The 13739-nt window shown below is 35.4% G+C and overlaps 3 protein-coding genes and 1 pseudogene across 4 annotated transcripts; all 4 read right to left on the bottom strand.

Moving 5' to 3' along the window:
• Positions 1 to 849: 849 nt before the first annotated feature.
• On the bottom strand, positions 850 to 2574 carry LOC102614646 (AAA-ATPase ASD, mitochondrial-like). Its single transcript, XM_025100006.2, has one exon. The coding sequence runs from the start codon at positions 2458 to 2460 to the stop codon at positions 1012 to 1014; it is 1449 nt and encodes a 482-aa protein (XP_024955774.1). The 5' UTR covers positions 2461 to 2574; the 3' UTR covers positions 850 to 1011.
• A 1676-nt stretch (positions 2575 to 4250) lies between these two features.
• Positions 4251 to 6053, bottom strand: LOC102608056 (AAA-ATPase At3g28580-like). Its single transcript, XM_006482599.3, has one exon. The coding sequence runs from the start codon at positions 5896 to 5898 to the stop codon at positions 4441 to 4443; it is 1458 nt and encodes a 485-aa protein (XP_006482662.1). The 5' UTR covers positions 5899 to 6053; the 3' UTR covers positions 4251 to 4440.
• Positions 6054 to 7663: 1610 nt separating this feature from the next.
• Positions 7664 to 9673, bottom strand: LOC102614176 (AAA-ATPase ASD, mitochondrial-like). Of its 2 annotated transcripts, XM_006482454.4 has the most exons (2): positions 8203 to 9672; positions 7664 to 8157 (listed from the first exon to the last, which is right to left on the bottom strand). In XM_006482454.4, exons 1-2 carry the CDS (start codon positions 9601 to 9603, stop codon positions 7981 to 7983), a joined length of 1578 nt encoding a protein of 525 aa, XP_006482517.1. In that variant the 5' UTR covers positions 9604 to 9672; the 3' UTR covers positions 7664 to 7980. The 2 variants fall into 2 exon arrangements, with proteins under 2 accessions (XP_006482517.1, XP_006482516.1); XM_006482453.4 differs by having other exon boundaries at positions 7664 to 9673.
• Positions 9674 to 11055: 1382 nt separating this feature from the next.
• On the bottom strand, positions 11056 to 11998 carry LOC102607751 (AAA-ATPase At3g28510-like; annotated as a pseudogene).
• Between the last annotated feature and the right edge of the window lie 1741 nt (positions 11999 to 13739).

Below are 13739 nucleotides of genomic sequence, written 5' to 3'. Positions count from 1 at the left end.
GAATACTATACAAAATTTTCCAATAGATTTTCTTTTTTCTTTTTTTCTGAGACAAAGACCATAAAAAATAAAATAAAAAAACACTTTTGTTTCAAGCATGAGTTTCGTTTTCCCATTTCTACGCAAGCAGACAGGCATCGGAACTTCCAGTGAAACTTGCATATGATGAATTTTCTTTGCAGCTGACCAAGGGAACTTGCAATGAAGTTAATTAGAAAAACATTTTCCTAGAAGGTGATTAGACAAACACTTTCCTAGATGGTGATTAATTAACTCTTGACTCTTCATTTGATTGTATCTTGTTGTGGAAAATTTTTCATAAATGCCCCTTCTTTGGCCACTTTTAGCACACACCAATCAGTTTTTAATTAGTAAAACAAAATTCCTCCTTAACACCAGGCTCATGATATTTAAAACCCACATGGAAGAATGATTACTAATGTTAGTTTATTGGGTGGAGCTTGCAAGGGCGAGCACTTACATATTTGCATCAGAAGTTTATGTTTTTTGAAGAATAATTTATATTTTCTTTGGAGGAGTTAAAAAAGAAAGAAAAGAAATACTAATGGTAAACTTTTGGGACTAAAAAGTTTCCTATTCGGCTCTTAGATTGGGCCAAAGATTTGGCTCAAAATTTATTATCTTGATCTCCGTAAATGTGGTTGTTTGGATTAATTTCATATTGGGCCAACTTATTTGTCAAACTAAGCCTAAGATTAGGATCACTTAGTTTGAAAGATACAAAAAACTTATGGGCCTCCAACAAGATTGAAAAAACCTCGAATCGAGAATGTCCCGACGAAGACAAGAAATGTCTCAATCTTGCTGCCGGCCCAGTATAAAGAAGAATCAAGAGAATCAAATTCCATTTCCCAATTCGCACAAAACAATCACAGAAAAACAAAATTATATTTTCTTATTTCACCAAGTCATTGTCAAGGGAAAACAGGGGAAAAAAAAAAAATTCTCCCCTTTTTATTTTTTCTTTTTGGTAATTTTCTTAGCTTCTTGTTACTTCTCTTCTTCTTTTGCTTCTTCCTTACCCAATGACTCGTTCTCATTTGCTTCTTTATCATCAACTTTCACCCTTCTCGCCTCTTCTTTTGCCAATTCCAAAGCCTGGTTCAAGCTTCTAAGGCTAAATTCAATATCAGCAGGAAACGTTTTCGGCATCAAATGCTCAGCAACATCAGCTGGTGTCATCTTTGCTTCCCCTAACAATTCGCCAATCTTGTCAAACAAGTTATGTGACTCAATATTGAGATAGTTCTTAGAAAGAACCTTGAATGCTTCGTAGCTACAATGCGACAACTCTATATGCTTGTCCATTCTTCCTTTACGGATTAAAGCAGGATCAAGCTTCTCAATGTAATTAGTAGTAAACACAATTAGCCTTTCACCACCACAAGCTGACCACAAACCATCAATGAAATTCAGTAGCCCCGAAAGAGTAACCTGACTGTTATTCGTTTCTCTTTCTTCTTTTCCAAGCTTCTGCCGCGGATCCTTGTCGTTCCCCTCATCCTCTTTTTTCTCCTTTTTCTTCCTTCTTTGCCCGGTCAAATCTAGCGAGCAATCGATGTCCTCGATTACTATAATAGACTTGCTTGATGTCTCAATCAACAGCTTCCTTAACTCAGTGTTGTCCTTCACGGCAGTTAATTCAAGATCATAAAGATCATAGCCTAAAAGATTGGCCATGGCAGCTATCATAGTGGACTTACCGGTCCCCGGAGGGCCATACAAGAGATACCCTCTTTTCCAAGCCCTCCCAATTCTTGCATAAAAGTCCTCAGACTTACTAAATGCGATCAAATCATCAATAATTTCCTTCTTCTCTGCAGGTTCCATAGCAAGTGTTTGAAATGTTGCAGGGTGTTCGAAAACTACATGAACCCAATTTGAACCATTATTTGTATAAAGCTTTCTCATCCTATTTCTCACCTTGATTTCCCTGCCTTCTTTAAGTACACTAACCAAGTATGGACCTAAGATTAAATCACGGTGACGTTTATGGAAAGTTAGCTTGTAGTATCTCTTCTCATCTGTTGCCGGATAGAAAGAAAATACCTGAGACTTAGATATGTGTTTGCCCGAGCTCCACCAGAGTTTGATTCCTTGGAATTCATCAGCAACTTCTTCATGGTCGTCCATGCTTAGCACAAGTGACTGGCTGCTGTTTTTGATTATATCAGCCTTGAGTCTCTTTGCTTGTGTAGATGACTTGGAGCTGAGGTAATTCTCAATTGCAGAATAAGCTTCACTACGCATGAACCGGTCACCTGTGAACTCATTGAAGGTGATTTGGACGTAAGGGTAGAAGAAACTGACCAATCTTTGAGAGTATTTTTCAATGTTGTGTCGAAGTTCATAAGGGAAATACTGCTGAAACATTGCCCAGAGAAACATTCCACTGGCAATTATGGAACCAAGACTAGTAAACAAGTCTTTGGATTCCATGTTTGATGAATTTCTGATGACTTTTTTTTTTTTTTTTTTTTTTTTTTTTTTCCGCTTATTCTGCTTCTGCTTGATGGTTTTGTTTATGGGGGTCTGGCTTTGAGAGAAAGGTAGCCGGTGGCTTATGTATTTACACTTGTGTTATCCAGATGTGAACCCATTGAAAAAGCAGGCCTAGAAGTTGAGTGTTGGTTTTGTCTGCTTGTTTTCAAGTCGGCAATGGACGGTTGAATATTCTAAGACAGAAAAACTTATGAGCTACGTAACTATGTCATCACTTGAGATTTGTGATTTTTTTAATTAAAATACTTAGAAAAACATATTTCTTTTTCTCAAATTCTCATCTACATTGATGCAACTATGGAGCACAAGGATATCAAAAGCTCTTTCAAGTTTGATAATAAAATGAGAACATATAAAATAGCTGATTATAACTCTTCCACATTTACAATCACAATAAAATTAACATTTATTAACTCCAAAAGCTAATTCAAAAGCACTGATTATGCAATCTTAGGTGGTGTTTGGTTGGGATTAAAGAATGGAGGAAATAAAAGTAATTTAAATTTTATTTTTATTTCTATTATTTAGTTGGACAAAATATATAAGAATTTAATTTTCATTAGAATTTAATATCTATGATAATATAGAATTTGAATTCCACACTAAGTAGTGAAGATTTTAAATTCTTCTTATGTTGAAAATTAAAGTTTCCAAAATTACCCTTCAATTTTTTAACTTATTTAATGTCATTTATAATTATTATTTATATGTTTATTTTATTAATTTAATATTATAAATAATTATATATTAATTAAATTTAATAAATGATTTAAGAAACTTAATAAAATAAATAAACTTATTTATTTATTTAATATGAAAATATAAAAAATATAAATTAATTATCACCGAACCGCCGCCGGACGCTATTGAAAAGTCACCGGAACTCCTCTGGCCGTTGACGGGTATATATATATATATTGCGTTAATTAATTGCTTTTATAGATTGTCATATTATAAAGCTAAATCTTATTACATAAATCTTTTAAACATGTTGTTTTCATTCACGTGATGAAAGAACACGGCTTTCTTGTTTGACTGTACGTATAGATTTTTATAAAATTATTGTTGATTAAATTCTGTTTCAGTTCTTATAAAAAAAAAAATAAAAAAAAAAATCGTTCAGTGGTTCTGAATCTTATTATAAATTAATTTAATTATAGAAGATTATCTGGTATAGACCATGTGCAGCAATTTTTTTTTGTTTGTTTTTGTATTTTGTGAATATTTAAAAAAAAAAAAAAGATATTACTAAAATAGTAAATGTTAGGGAAGCTAATTAATTGACTCGCAAGATTAATTTGATACCGCCGGCTCAATAACAGCACTAATAAAAAATCTTTGTGACATGCCCCTTCACATGAAACGTGTTCGAAACTCGAAAGTTCAGAAATTGAAACTTAAGACAGGAGACTGTAGTTAGTTCGTCGATAAGGCAAAAGAAAAGTCTGTCGAGTCGAAGAGTGAGTTTATAAATTAAACTTGAAATAATTAATATAACTTTGACGTCATCTTAGAGAATCGTTCAACCCAACAGATTTAAGTTAGTTAATAAGTAAATACTAATCAATAATAATAAATAGGATGCATTGTCGATCCCTTATTTGCAAAAAGTTTCACCATAAATGATGACAGTACCTCAAAAAACACTATTCAAGTTCACACTCATTAATTTGATTATCAAACTTCTTCTGCTAGATATATAAATCGAAATTGAAAGCTACCACAAACTTTGATCAAATTTATAAAAACAGAATTAAAACTATTCCTAGAGAGTACACAAATCAAATCCTAAAGACGCATACACCCTCCAGCTTTCACTACTAACAGCCAACAAAATGCAACAGTTAATTATTCTAGAAACTGAAAATAATACAATAAATGTGAGCACTCAGAACAGACGTGTGAAGAAAATTACTGCTAATTGCTTGCGTTCCCTTTAGCAATGGATCCATTTGCCTCCTCTGCCTTCAGCTCTGCTTCTTCCCCAGCATTTTTCTTTGCCCTCTCCTTCGCCGCCTTAAGAGCTTCAATCAGATTCTTCAAACAAGTCCCTGCATCATCCTCATCAGACTTCGGCATCAAATTCTCCGCAACATCAGCAGGAGTAATATCGGTTTCACCCAACAAGCTGCCAATTTCATGGAACAACTCATGCGACTCAATTTCCAAGTAGTTCTTGGCTAGCACCTTGAATGCTTCAAAGCAACAATAGGGCATTTCAATGTGCTTATCCATTCTCCCTCTCCTTATCAAAGCAGGATCAAGTTTATCAACGTGATTTGTAGTGAACACAATAATCCTTTCTCCCCCACAAGTAGACCAAAGACCACCAATGCAATTCAAAAGCCCTGATAATGTTACATTGCTTTTCTTCTTCCTTCTCTGTCCCACATTTTTCACTGAATTCTTCTCTTCTTTTACCTCCTCTTCCTCTTCATTTTCTTTGCGTTTGCCCGAAAGATCAAGCGAGCAATCAATATCCTCTATAACAATAATAGACTTGCTCGAAATATTGACCAAAAGAGACCTCAACTCATTGTTATTCTCCACACTCGTAAGCTCAAGATCATACACATCATAGTTCAGATAATTAGCCATACCAGCAATCATAGTCGATTTCCCTGTCCCCGGAGGACCAAACAGAAGGTAACCCCTCTTCCAAGCTTTCTCAATTTCCGCATAATACTCTTTCCCCTCAGTGAACTTAATCAAATCTTTCTTGATCGCTTCTTTCTTCTTTGATGCCATGGCCAAAGTATCAAAAGTAGCAGGATGCTCAAAGTAAACATGACTCCACTTATTTTCATACCAAGCTCGGCTAGGCACGTTCTTGTACAGCTTCCTTTGCCAGTTTCTCACGGCAATGGCCTTTCCTTCTTCCAAAACATGATTCACATAATCCCCAGTGATAAGCTCCTGGTACCTCTTATGAAATGTAAGTGTGTAATGCCTCTCATCATAACTCCCCCGGTAAAAAGAAACCACAGGTGTACGTGGAACTTTCTTCCCCAGCACCCACCAAACTCTGACACCCTTGTACTCATCAGAAACCTCCTCATAATCCTCCATGCTAAGGGCTGTACGCCGGCTATCGTTAATAACATCAGCTTTAAACCGTGAGGCATGAAGAGAGGTCTCTTCCCTGCCACTGAGGTAAGATTGTATCTCACAGTAGGCCTTGTTGCGCAGGAAATTGTTACTGGAGAATTCATACAATGTAATTTCGAGATATGGATTGAACAAACTCACCAATTTGTGACAATGTTTTTCAAGAAAGTACCAAGCTTGTCTAGGGATGTGCTGCTTGAACATTGCAAACACAAACATGAAAGTTGCTAGAGTTGAGCCTAGACTGTCCCATGCCTCTCCCATCATAACACAAACACTCTCTTTGTTAAATCAAAAGCTATTGAAATTCTGTGCTATTGGCAAGCCAATTTATTGCAGAAACCTACAAATGGTAAGCTATTTTTTTAGGCCTTTTTTATTTTTCTTTTTTGTTTCATTAAAGAGGATTCATTCATAAGTCATTAAATTTAAACTACCCCATCATGCATGAAATGATGAAAATTTCATGTTTCCAATGTGAAGCAGAAAATAAACGGAGGCAAAAAATAAACGTGTTAAGATTCCTCAGAAAATAAAACAAAAACAGAAAAAAAAAAAGCCGAAAGTTTATTTATTGAACCTGATGGGGGAAAGTGACAATGGCTGAATGGAGATGGATTGTTTGCAGGGTTTCTTAAAAACCCGAGACAAGATTCCATTAACGAAATTGTTTCCGTTCACGTGATGGAGAAGCTTTCTTGTATTACTCTAATTCCTTTTCTTAGAAAATTTACAGAGTCAGTTTTCTCAGTCCCTCCTGCTATACAAGGTTTCTTTGAATTTCACAAACTTGAACTATCAAGTTGATACTTGAAAGAGAGAAATGGTGAATAGGGAGGGACTATCACACTGCGGTTCGGAATGGCTATAGAATCTTGGCCGGGCAGAAATTCTAATGAAGTTCGAATTGAGTGGGACTATTGGCACCGCTCCAAATATCTATTAAAACCCCTATAATTATTTTACAATTTTAACCTTTACTCAAGTTACATAATAGGACAATTTTTAATTAAACCTACACTCAAAAGTCAATAATTTTTTTTCTTAAAAATTCTTTATGCTGTAGATTTTTATTTTAAAAGGAAAGCAAGACAAGTTTGGAAGAGATCGAGAATATGAATGTCGGAAGGGAAATGTGAAAGTTGGTTTTAATAGAAAAATGACAAACAAAGATTTTGAGTCGGGAAACATGTTAGTGATCTTGAAAATGCAATGTGGAAATCTAAATCTAAGGAAGAATATGATCCAAGAGCATCAAGGGCAAAGACAAATCATTATTACATGAGCAGTAATGATGACGGGGATGAATTTTATGCCATAGGAGAGAATAAGAAGAATGGGACGAATCAAATTGAGGGTGAAGCTAGTGATTTTGAAACTCACAATAAAGTAAATAATCGACTGAACAAGACACAAAACGAGGCAGGTGAGATCAGGAGAATGATTTATAGCAACTTTTAGTGAAGGTGGTACCTGCGATTAAAATCCAACATTTTAAAAATTAAAAAGATTTTTTTCTCTTATTTTCAAGCGAAAAATTTTTATACTGGCGGCTGCAATGGAGAGAAGAAACTCCATTGTTGAAATGAGGTTTAATAATAAAGATACAAAATAATTAAATAATGATGTTTACGCTAATAAATTTTAATTAAGGGTAATTTTATCATTTAAGGGGTGTTAAAAGAATTTTATAATATTTATAAATATTTTAATGGAGTTAATAAAGAAAATCGGTGTTAAGAGGTATTCAGAGGGATGCCAATAGTCCCACTCGTTTGAATTTTTTCTCAAATTGCCCCAATCCAATAGCTAGATACACCCTTATACTTTTCCTTTTAACCTCAACAAACTGTCAACCCCATTCCGATTTTCATTCATCGAAAATTAAAAAATACATTATTAGTTCAAAATTTTGATAAGATTCCTCTTCAGCCTTGTATTCATTTGAAATTTGATATTGGCACCATTTTTGTTCGCTGATATTAAACATCTTTACTTGGGTACTAATGACGATGAAAACAGATGGATCATATTTGCTTAAAATAGTGATCATACAAATTTTGTACTAATTTTCACCACCAAAACACTAATAAGCTTCTCACATGACTTAAAGATGTCTTCTTCAGTGCTTATCACCGTCTTTATTGGACTTTATAACCGAAGAATTCAGAGCTTTTTACACAAATCCAATCTAAAAGCTGCATGCCAACTCCAGCTTTCACTACTTATAATGACCACAACGCAGCAAGCAATTATTCTACAAACTGAAATGATACAATAAACGTAAACATTCAGACAGGAGTGTGAATAAATTATAAAGCTGATAGTTCATATGCAAGTCCGAGAACCTCAGTTGCTTGTATTCCCATTACCATTAGCAATCGACCCATTTTCTTTCGCAGAAGAAGATGAGGTTTCATTTTCTTTTGCATGCTTTTCCTTCTCTTCTTTCTCTGCCTTGGACCGCACTTCTTCCTCAGCCTTCTTTGTCGCCTCCTCTGCTTTCAACCGTGCTTCTTCTTCAGCCTTCTTTGTCGCCTCCTCTGCTTTCAACTGTGCTTCTTCTTCAGCCTTCTTGATTGCCTCCTCCTTCGCCGCCTTGAGAGCTTCAATCAAATTCTTCAAACAAGTCTCTGTGTCATCCTCATCACACTTGGGCATCAAATTCTCCGCAACATCAGCAGGAGTCATGTTGGTTTCAGCCAGCATAATTTCAATCTCTGCATACAGTTCATGTGAATCAATATCTAAATAGTTCTTGGCTAGCATCTTGAATGCTTCAAAGCAACAATAGGACATTTCAATGTGCTTATCCATCCTTCCTCTCCTAATCAACGCAGGATCAAGCTTGTCCACGTAATTTGTAGTGAACACAATAATCCTTTCTCCCCCAGTAGCTGACCAAAGGCCGTCAATGAAATTCAGAAGCCCAGATAATGTAACCTTGCTTTTCTTGCTCTCACCATCTTCTTTTTCCTTCTTTTCAATTGGATTCTTCTCCTCCTCGTCCTCGTCTTTCTCCTTTTTCTTCTCGCGTTGGCCGGTGAGATCAAGAGAGCAATCAATATCCTCTATAACTAGGATCGACTTACTTGAGGTGTCAATCAAAAGAGACCTCAACTCTGTGTTGTCTTTCACTGTGGTAAGTTCAAGATCATACACATCATAGTTCATGTAGTTGGCCATAGCAGCAATCATGGTTGATTTGCCAGTTCCTGGAGGACCGTAAAGGAGATACCCTCTCTTCCAAGCCTTCCCAATTTTCTCATAGTACTCTTTCCCCTCGCTGAACTTCTTGAGGTCCTTCTTGATCTCTTCCTTCTTCTTTGTCTCCATTGCCAACGTATCAAATGTAGCAGGATGCTCAAAAAAGACATGGCTCCACTTTGTTGATCTCCAGCCATACCAATTCTTGCTAGGATTGTTGCTGTACAGCTTCCGTTGCCGGTTCTTCACGGTGATAGCCTTTCCTCCAGCCAACACATGGTTAACATAGGGCCCGGTGATGAGTTCCCGGTGACTCTTATGGAACGTGAGCCTGTAATACCTCTTCTCATCCGTCGCTGGATAAAATGAAAACGACTGAGTCTTAGGAATATTCTTACCCAACACCCACCAAACTTTGATCCCTTTAAACTCATCTGTGACCTCCTGCCTATCATCCATGCTAAGGACTATAGACTGACTGTCTTTGACAACATCAGCCTTGAACCTTGTAGCATGCAAAGTGGCAGTGGTGCTGAGATAGTTTTGTATGGCGGAGAAGGCTTCGCTGCGCTTGAGACGATCACCGGAGAATTCATGAAACGTAATTTCTATGTAAGGATACAGAATCCGAAACAATTTTTGACTATATTTTTCAACATAGCCCCAAAGTTGATATGGAAAGTATTGCTTGAATATAGCTGATACAAACATGACACTCGCCATAACTGAGCCTATAGTTGCCCACAATTCTCCAGTAGTCACCATTTTGCTACGTTACTCTCTAGGTATTTCAGACAAAACTAGTATATAAACTCTGTAAGCTTAGTGTGGAGAAGGGTCTTTAAATATTGTGTTTTGGCTTGCTGATCACCGCTATGAAGCTATCACCAGCACTGCCTAATTGCTTTCTTCCGAGTGGCTTCCGCAAAGACTTAAAGAGTCAAGGTCGGTCTTTCTTTAATTTGAAAAAAGAAAATTTAATTACTCTTGTAAAATTACATTCTTTAAAATATTTTTCAAGTTATCGTAAATATCAACTCGCTCCTAATTTTGTAAAGAATATAAAAGATTTTTCATTAATTCACCATTATTTTTTAAAATAAAAAAGAGTTAAATTAAAATTTATAATAATTTGATAGTATTTTAAAAATTATTTTTTTTATTAGAGGTAATCTAAAATTTTCTTAAAAAGAAAAATATTTCTGTCTTTTCTGCTGTCTTTGTGTTTTTATCTGTCACCAACTCCATTGTACATATTAGCCTTCATCTTTGACCTCCACGTAATGCTTTTGCTAATAGCCAAATGCCAATTACGTCGGCAGAAAAGCATGTGAGAGGGTTGACTCTCAGACCAATAAAAAGGGTAAAATGGCGGCTTTTGTTATCTTTCCTGATGATGTAAGATAGATAATTCTTCAATAGTTGTTGGATAAAAATCTAATAGTCATGAAAATAACATAATTTTATTATATTATATTTTCACAACTGTTAGATTTTCATCAACTGCAGTACAAAAATCATGTATCTTAAATGATTATTTAAGATAATAATCTCCTGACGGTTTTTCCTTTAATATTACAAAATAATTATTTAAAAATAAATATTAACAATTTATTAAATAAGACCCAGATGACCACTATTTTAATTAGTCAATCGTACTGTTTTATGTACGTTTACTAAACAAATTGAAATAGATTGGAATTGAAATAAAAAATTAACAGTAGAATAAGTTGTTTAAAATTAGAATGGACTCTTTTCTTATTGATGTATTTATTTTATATTGGAGTCGAGATCAAAATGAGTTCAATTATTAGAAATTATTAAAATATTCTTAATTAATTATTGTCATAATTATTATTTTGTATTTCGATTTTTATTATTATTATTATTCAAAAATTATTATTATTATTAGTAATTATTGTTAATAATAATAATGAAAAAAAAAAGTTCTTGCTTAGCAGGCTTGACTCTTAAGTCTTATAAACAAATTAGTTTCATTTTAGAAATGGTCCAACTGCCACAATCAATGATTAAAACAGCGGAGGATGAAAATATGGTTATGTGGCAGTACAAATGAATTGAATCAATTTGGATGAATCTAAAAGTTAGCATGCGTTAGTCATCTAACTTCACTTTCTTCACCATCATATGTTAATTGACAATCGAATCTCTTTGAATTTCCTAAAGCCCTAGTAAAAGCATTCCACGATTAAATAGTTAAAATAAAAGCTAATGTAGCTATGATTACTTCTATTAATGTAACATTAGAATTCACAGAAGTTGCATACAATGATACAAAGTATTGAGATAAAATAAAACATCTGCTAATCAACATTTGGCTCCAGCTTCTAACATTAACTATAAAATTATTGCTAATTCTTGCTAGTGCTGGAGCCTCAATTGCCCATTTCCCCATTAGCATTCAAGATCAAGTATTCCCCTCCTCCACCTGCTTTATTAATGAAACCATTCTGTTTCACTCCAATATCAGAAGTTCCATCATCTTTCACATTCTGTATGACATGCTTGTCCTCTTCTTTCTCTGCTTTTGCTTCTTCCTTAGCCTTCTTTTTCGCCTCCTCTGCCTTTAACAGTGCTTCTTCTTCAGCGTTCTTTCTTGCCTCCTCCTTTGCCACCTTAAGAGCTTCAATCAAATTCTTCAAACAAGAATCTGCATCCTCCTCATCAGACTTTGGCATCAAATTCTCCGCAACATCAGCAGAAGCCATGTTGGTTTCAGCCAACAAACTGTTAATTTCTGCAAACAATGCATGTGACTCAATAAACAAATAATTCTTGGCTAGCACCATGAATGCTTCAAAGCAACAATAAGACATTTCTATGCGCTTGTCCATTCTGCCTCTCCTTATCAAAGCAGGATCAAACTTATCAACATAATTTGTAGTGAAAACAATTCCTTTCTCCCCCCACAAGCTGACCAAAGGCCATCAATGAAATTCAGAAGCCCAGACGAAGTGACTTTACTTTGTTTGCTCTCACTCTATTCTTTGCCTTCTTTTTAATTGGATTCATTTCTTCTTCATTCTCATCTTTCTCCTTTTTCCTTTCACGTTTACCAGTAAGATCAAGTGAGCAGTCAAATGTTCTCAATAACTATGATTGACTTGCTTGAGGTCTCAATCAAGAGAGTCCTCAGCTCCGTTTGGTAAGCTCAAGATCATAGACATCATAGTTCAAAAAATTAGCCATGGCAGCAATCATGGTTGATTTACCAGTTCCAGGAGGACCGTAAAGGAGATAGCCTCTCTTCCAAGCCTTCCCAATTTTCGCACAGTACTCTTTCCCCTCGCTGAACTTCTTGAGGTCCTTCTTGATCTCTTCCTTCTTCTTTGTCTCCATTACAAACGTGTCAAATGTAGCAGGATGCTCAAAAAAGACATGGCTCCACTTTGTTGATCTCCAGCCGCACCAATTCTTGCTAGGATTGTTGCTGTACAGCTTCCGCTGCCGGTTCTTCACTGTGATGGCCTTCCTCCATCCAAGACATGGTTAACATAGGATCCTGGGATGAGTTCTCGGTCACGTTTATGGAATGTGAGCTTGTAATACCTCTTCTCCTCTGCAGCAGGATAAATAGAGAATTGAAATTCTCTTCTGGAAATATTCTTACCCAATTCCCACCAAACATTAACCCTTTCAAACTCATCAGTTACTTCCTCTTTATCCTCCATACTAAGGACTAATGACTGGCTATCTTCGACAACATCAGCTTTAAACCTTGCGGCATGCTTGGAGACTTTGATACTAAGATAGTTCTGTATGGCAGAGAAGACTTCACTATGCTTGAGTCGCTCACCTGAAAATTCATCAAATGTAATTTCAATGTAATGATACATATGTGGCGCCAATGTGTGGCTACATCTTTCTACATAGCCCCAAAGGCAATATGGGAAGTGAGCTTTGAAAATAGCATACACAAACATTAGATCCGCTAAAACTGATCCATTCTGTAATATATTGTGGAGATAGACACAACTGCACTAGGTTGTGCCTTGCTGATTAAGATACAAAGCTACACATCATTGCATGGTAAGTTTCTGGGTGACTACTAATACAGTTAAATAGGAGTTAGCTGAGAAGAAAAGAAAAAATCAAAGTCAATGTTGATTCTTTTTTTTTTAACCTGTTGCTGATGACGAATGGTCAAGCAGCATGCCATAAAATTGAAAGGTTGTAATCGGACGGCAAAAACCTTAAAACTTTTTTTCCACCTCCATTCCTTTGCTATTTAGCAAAGGTTAGATGTCCTTGTTAAGTTGCTTGTCGAACAAGTAGGTATTCATGGACAATTACATTTAGGTCCATTGAAAGTTATGTTGTAAATAAAAATTAAAAATAATACAACGAGCAGCAGTCAATTCTCAGAAACAATTAGAAAATGAAAATAAAAATAAAAAACTGAGAAAATGCAACTCATGAGAATAGTTCCTGCCGTTTCTAATCAGTCAGAAACTGAGCAAACCCAGTTCAGAGAATTTACAACCAAAAAAAAAAAAAAAAAAGAGGGAGAAAGAGCTCCACTGACTTGATCCTACACACACGAAAAGTCTCTTCAAAGCTAGCTCCGGCAAATAGACATGTGATGCAATGTTTTTGCATTAATTAATCATACTACCAAAATTTCATATTATATAAACATAAAAACAGTAGAGGGGATTTTGCACCAGAAGATGCTGTTAGACTGATGCCCAAATGGGACCATGACTCCATGAGAAAGACAAGTTAACCCTCAGAAACAATTAAAAGATAAAAGAAATAAATAAACTGAGTTAAGCAAACAGAACATTCACCGACAAGATGAAAATGCAACTCATAAGATTAGTTCCTCGTGTTTCTGAAAATTGAGGAACTGGACAAACCCAGTTCAGAAAACTTTTTTC

The sequence above is a fragment of the Citrus sinensis genome, chromosome 6 (genome assembly GCF_022201045.2).
Source record: "Citrus sinensis cultivar Valencia sweet orange chromosome 6, DVS_A1.0, whole genome shotgun sequence".
Taxonomy (NCBI): Eukaryota; Viridiplantae; Streptophyta; class Magnoliopsida; order Sapindales; family Rutaceae; genus Citrus; species Citrus sinensis.
The sequence above is the reverse complement of the archived record's forward strand: the minus strand, read 5'-3'. Positions and strand labels throughout refer to the sequence as shown.

What these genes read in the sequence shown, in the direction of transcription:
- LOC102614646 (XM_025100006.2), bottom strand. Translation starts at nt 2,460, where the DNA reads ATGGAATCCAAAGACTTGTTTACTAGTCTTGGTTCCATAATTGCCAGT.
- LOC102608056 (XM_006482599.3), bottom strand. Translation starts at nt 5,898, where the DNA reads ATGATGGGAGAGGCATGGGACAGTCTAGGCTCAACTCTAGCAACTTTC.
- LOC102614176 (XM_006482453.4), bottom strand. Translation starts at nt 9,603, where the DNA reads ATGGTGACTACTGGAGAATTGTGGGCAACTATAGGCTCAGTTATGGCG.